The sequence below is a fragment of the Rutidosis leptorrhynchoides genome, chromosome 1 (genome assembly GCF_046630445.1).
Source record: "Rutidosis leptorrhynchoides isolate AG116_Rl617_1_P2 chromosome 1, CSIRO_AGI_Rlap_v1, whole genome shotgun sequence".
In the NCBI taxonomy this organism is placed as follows: Eukaryota; Viridiplantae; Streptophyta; class Magnoliopsida; order Asterales; family Asteraceae; genus Rutidosis; species Rutidosis leptorrhynchoides.
In genome coordinates this window covers 622,528,019-622,533,722 of record NC_092333.1, presented here as the reverse complement: position 1 = coordinate 622,533,722, position 5,704 = coordinate 622,528,019, and the positions used below count along the sequence as shown (strand labels likewise).

At 33.2% G+C, this 5,704-nt stretch overlaps 1 protein-coding gene across 1 annotated transcript; it reads right to left on the bottom strand.

Moving 5' to 3' along the window:
* Nucleotides 1–2,274: 2,274 nt before the first annotated feature.
* On the bottom strand, nucleotides 2,275–3,595 carry LOC139885569 (protein ROOT HAIR DEFECTIVE 3 homolog 2-like). Its single transcript, XM_071869323.1, has 5 exons — nucleotides 3,530–3,595; nucleotides 3,397–3,443; nucleotides 3,143–3,289; nucleotides 2,907–3,004; nucleotides 2,275–2,404 (listed from the first exon to the last, which is right to left on the bottom strand). The coding sequence occupies exons 1-4, from the start codon at nucleotides 3,587–3,589 to the stop codon at nucleotides 2,977–2,979; spliced, it is 282 nt and encodes a 93-aa protein (XP_071725424.1). The 5' UTR covers nucleotides 3,590–3,595; the 3' UTR covers nucleotides 2,275–2,404; nucleotides 2,907–2,976.
* Between the last annotated feature and the right edge of the window lie 2,109 nt (nucleotides 3,596–5,704).

The following is a 5,704-nucleotide window of genomic DNA, read 5'->3' as shown; positions in this document are numbered from 1 at the left end:
TTTCCTAATCTCTGTACTTTTCTCTCTCTAGAAACTAGAGAGAGAAAGTAGAGAGAGAACTAATCTCCTATAGATCACTAGAGAGCGACTATAGAGAGATATTTGAGTGAGAAGTGAAGAATTGGTGTGTTTTTGGTGTGTTGAAATGAGAAGTGAAGCCCTCCTTTTATAAGCAAAGTTTGAGGGTAAAATTGTAATTTTTGGCCAAAAAACGCCTGGCAGGCCGTTTGGCAAGGTGCACTGGCAGGCCGTATTTTCTGAAAAATGCCTGGCAGGCCGTTTGGCAAGGTGCATTGGCAGGCCGTATTTGGCAGGCCGTTTGCATACTAGCAGGCTGTTTGGCAAGGTGCACTGGCAGGCCGTATTTGGTGCTGGTCAGCCTTGATTCCCTGGATCGTAACTTGATTTCTCGTTTTCGCTCTAGAATCTTCGTTTTAGCTCCGTTTTTGACGATTCTTGCGCCCATGCGTTCGTAATTGAATATCCTACAACATGAGGTTAAGTAATTAAACTTTTCCAAAAATTATAAAATAAGTTATTTAAACGCGAGTTAATCGTCTTAGCCGGTTTTGCACGTTTTTCCTCGTTTCTCATCCGTTTTTAGTGAATCTTGAAACATAGCCTTTGTAATGACTAAATCTACCAAATTAACCAACAAAGTGATTATTTTGGCGATAAAGTTTGGAACTTTATGGTTTTAGGGCTCAATATCGGGGGTAAAACGTGACTTTTTGGCCGATATCAAATATCCCACACTTAGACTTTGCTTGTCCTCAAGCAAACCTCTCTTTTATTTTGAGTTCAAGGATGCTTATGAGGTTTTTGTTCTATTATTCAAGTGGCTTGTTATTTATTATAGGAGCAAGATCAGACAAATCGTCTTCTAAAAGGGGAGAAACTATCTCTGCAAGCATGAGAGGAGGTTACATGACTTTGGCTTCCTTACACGGGTCACTCAAATCACTCAATTGTTTGGGGTTCCCTATCAATCTATGAAATGAATTCGCTCATAGCCAGTCATGCTGCAAGTATTTTCATAGGCTTGACCAAGAATCAAATCTCCACCGGTTAGATAAGGACGACACTGATCTTCTCCCTAATCATTCTTTCAAGAGGAAGAGCGGGTTTAAAGGTTGGTTTGCGGAGAAAAGTGAAGGTTTTGATATGGCGAAAAGGGTGATTTTCGAATCATTGAAATTTAGAGAGATTCGATAGAGTGAGTATGAAGTATCGAAATCTGGAATTTGTAGCGGTTGAGTGAGTATGAAGTATCAAAATCTGGAACCCGGAGAAGAATTAACGTAGACATCTAGGATGTGTGATAACTTTACCCTGACGGATACCATATACATTCACATATATATATTCACATTTAATTGACTATGACTGATTTGGTGTATTTTGAGATACACATTTTTAATTGATATATATAAATATATCATTTACTATTGTTGCAATTAAATTAATTTTTGTTACATATTTTGTTGTTCACCGGCAATATAAGAATTTGTATTTTCTTCTTATGACTCGTGATGCACTAATGATTTATGTCACCGCATAGTACTTTGGGTTAGGATTTAGGGGTTAGTTAAAGTTTACGGGTTAGGGTTTAAGGGTTTTAGGGTAACGGTTTAGGGGTTAGGGTTAGGGGTTGGGATTAAAGTGAAGGGCTTAAGATTTAGGGGTTAGAGGTAACAGTTTAGAGGTTACGGTTTGAGGTTTAGGGTTTAGGATTTAGGGTTTAAGGTTTAGGGGTTAAAGTTTAGTGTTAGGATTTAAGGGTTAGGGGTTAGGGTTAATGTTTAGGATTTAGGGGTTAGTTAAAGTTTACGGGTTAGGGTTCTGGGGTTGAGGGGTTAGGGTCAAGGGTTGGGATTAAAGTTTAGGGCTTAAGATTTAGGGGTTAGAGGTAACAGTTTAGGGGTTACGGTTTGAGGTTTGGGGTTTAGGGTTTAGGGTTTAAGGTTTAGGGATTATGATTTAAGGATTAGGGGTTAGGGTTTGGGGTTTAAAGTTTAGGAGTTAGGGATTAGGGGTTATGGTTTGGGGGTTAGGGTTATGGTTTGAGCTTTAGGGTTTAAGGGTTAGGGTTAAAGCTTTAGGGTTTAAGGGTTAGGGTTTGAGCTTTAGGGTTTGGGGTTTAGATGTTATGATTTAGGGTTTATGGGTTGAGGGTTTAAGTTTAGGGGCTAGGTTTAGGGGTTAGGGTTAGGGTTTAAGAGTTAGGATTTAGGGATTTGGGTTGGGGGTTAAGGGTTTAAGTTTAGGGGTTAAGGGTTATGCCTTAAGGGTTAGAGTTTGGGGTTTAAGTTTAGAGGTTATTACCTGCAATATCTTCTCTTCGAGCTGCTTTTTCTTTTCATTTTTAACATATTCATGAAAGAAAGTTGATGCTTCATCATAACTGAAAACAAAAGAAAAACTAATAAATAGAACGTTAATAATTATCCGGCTTGAGTTCGATTAAAGATGCAAAGATGTGTTCGAGTTTGAACTCGATAATTTAATTATTGTTGGAGTTCGAGCTCAATACTCGTTTAGATTTGAAATAATCTTGGTTTGAAACTAGTTATTAAGAATAAGATGCTCATTTAGAAGCTCGAGCTCGATAAGCTCGTTTATAAATAAAAACTTATTTTTTCAATGCGTTCAAAATATCTTATAAACCGATATTTGAAGCATTCTTTATTAAGTTAGATAAAATGAAAATGTTGTACTAAATGAGTGTAACAAGTAAAACCCAAAAAACATATTTAAATGCATAGTTGGGTCATGTACTTATGGAGTTCTAATTCCAATCAAGTTCTTTCACCCATTAATGTAGGATGGAGAAGAAAGTGGGTTTGTCCCGCATATAAAGTGAAAAGAAGAAATGAGGATCAAGTCCTAGATATCAATTATTAGACCTGGAAAAGTACTTGAAAATCAACGAACCGAGCTAGGTACCAAAATCTTGTACAAGAGTTGCTGAATTCTTCACGACTTCATATAAACCCGTCCATTCCTGCAAGCAAGCAACACTTTATAGTTGAGATTGCCAAACAAAATAGATGCTATCCGCTAAAAGTAATAAGTTGGATATCTACAAAATAACTCATCGAAAAGAAATGAAGCGTATTCTTAGGTAGCAATGTGTTCACACCTAAAAGTTGTCACCACGACCTTGTGGGCAGGCAAATCAAGGTCTTCATTCTTCTTAATTTGTTCCCAGATCGTCCGTGAACTTAAAGAAAAGGCAGAACCATCAACATCTTGTCTATAACTTGCTAGACCGCCATGATCAATGGAACTACAAAACATATTCCTCAACTCAATAACCTTTAAAAACCACACAAATAATTGCAAAGTGTATCCTCACTATCAGTTTCAAAACAATATAACTAAAATAATACATACCTGGTTTTCAAAAGCTTCTCTAGCGTATTCATAATTAGATAAGGCACCTGCCAATAAGTCAATATGTCCAATTATAGTGGATGGATTGTGTTCAATTTCAAAACAAGAGGTGGAAGTGTTAACATGTTCTTACATCAAAATATTCATCCAACATTTTGCTTCTTTCAACTTCTGGCTTGGAACAGAATCCCATATCTACAAGGTTAAAAAATAAATAAAAAGTACTGTCATTAGTAGCAATTTCTTGGTGCAACTATATATATATATATATATATATATATATATATATATATATATATATATATATATATATATATATATATATATATATATATATATATGTGTGTGTGTGTGTGTGTGTGTGTGTGTGTGTGTGGTTTAGGGTTTAAAGATTAGGGTTCAGAAATTAGAGTTTAGAATTAGGGTTTAGCATCATCTTGTGTGAAGTGTTTTTTTTCCGAAATTTAGCCCGATTTAGGGTTAAGGGTTTAGGGTTTTGGGAATAAACCCAAAACCCTAAATTCTAAACCGTTCGTGTTAAAAATTCAATCAAAACCCTAATTTCGAAACCCAAAACCCTAATTTCTAAACCCTAATAGCTAAACCCTAATTTTTAACCCCCTAATTTATCCCCTAATTACTAAACCCTAATTTCTAACACCTTAAAAAAAACTCACAAGCAAAACATTCATTGCATTGAATGTTATCATTTATTTCTTCGAGCGTCTTCCCGCTAAAATAATACTAAACATTTATCACAAAGTGTCCTTTTTAAATATTCATATTTTAATGTGATCTTAATGCTTGAAAAAAAAAAATTCAAAAAACAGAATAAAAAATTACTTCCCCTCACTTCCTCAAAAAAGTGTTTCCCTCTCGATTAAAACAATATATATATATATATATATATATATATATATATATATATATATATATATATATATATATATATATATATATATATATATATATATATATATATATATATATATATATATATATATATATATATATATAGTTTCTATTAAAATGCTAAAATGATGATGTAATAAATAGACAATTTTCAAGTATAAAAATAATTCTTTAATAAAAAGAAAATTTTTGAGCTACTCTTGCTGATGTCATAAAAAAATTTGCTTTTTAAAAAAAAAATACATTAATCAATTAATCATTAATTAATATCAATAAGATAAGTAAAAAAAAAAATACTTTTCATCGCATACGCTTATTTTTCTCCACATCAAAATAAACCCTAGAACACAGATACGCATTCAGCTGCATTCAAAGATTTTCAATTATGCCAATTCTAAGAATATTTAAATTGATCCATGTGTTTTGAATTCGAAATCTAAATACCGATCTATATTTACTTCATGTTCATCTTTCTCTATCTCCACCGTTTTAAACATTCTTCTTATTCAGTTTTAGGGTTTTTACATCCCATCATTCTGTGAGTTTCTGTTTTGATTCGTGATTTGAAGATTGCTTTTTGATTATGATATGCTAAATTTTGATTATGAATTAGGGATTATTTCCATTATCTGACTATTTAACTACCTTTGCAAGGTCGATGCATTAAATTATCATAGTGTTCTAATTCAGTTTCCTGTACCCGCATTCTGAGTTAACGACGACGATGTGAAAGGTGACGACACCACCTCTCAATTCATTCCATCCCAATGAAAGGTAATATAAAATTAGGGTTTGATTACTTTTCATAAATATTGGGGCTTTTTTAATTTCAGTCTGATGTGTATATATTTGTTTCCTTTGTTTCGTAATCGAGAAAGTGGTTGGTAACTCAAATGTGAATTTAAATATTCCTAAGTCGTCTACTGGTGGTAAAGCTCTTGAGTGTGGTGCACATATTCATCCTCCATCATAGAGTATTTTTAAATAATCTTTATTTAATATCATGTATCATCAATATGTACTTAATGTGTTTGAAAAAACTTTAGTTCAAAGGGTTGAGTCTTTGGAAGAGTGGAGTTAAATTCCGGAAGTGAAAAAGGGTAATATTTTGAAATTAAAATCTCAATTTGGAAACAATAGATTAGTCATTGAATTTTCGTTTCAAGTTTGTGTTTGTTTATTTTTTGGCTTTTACATTAATAGTATATATCGAGGAATCTGTTAAATTATTTTGTTTCTCTTGAATAACACATATGTTGCTTTTGAAATGGGTTCTTATGTAGTTGTGCAGTTTTTTGAAATGCTTATTTGCTGAATGATATTCATTTGAAGCTATTGACAAAGACACAACCAATAAGATGTGGTAGAAGTTATCAATTAAGCTTAACAAATAGTC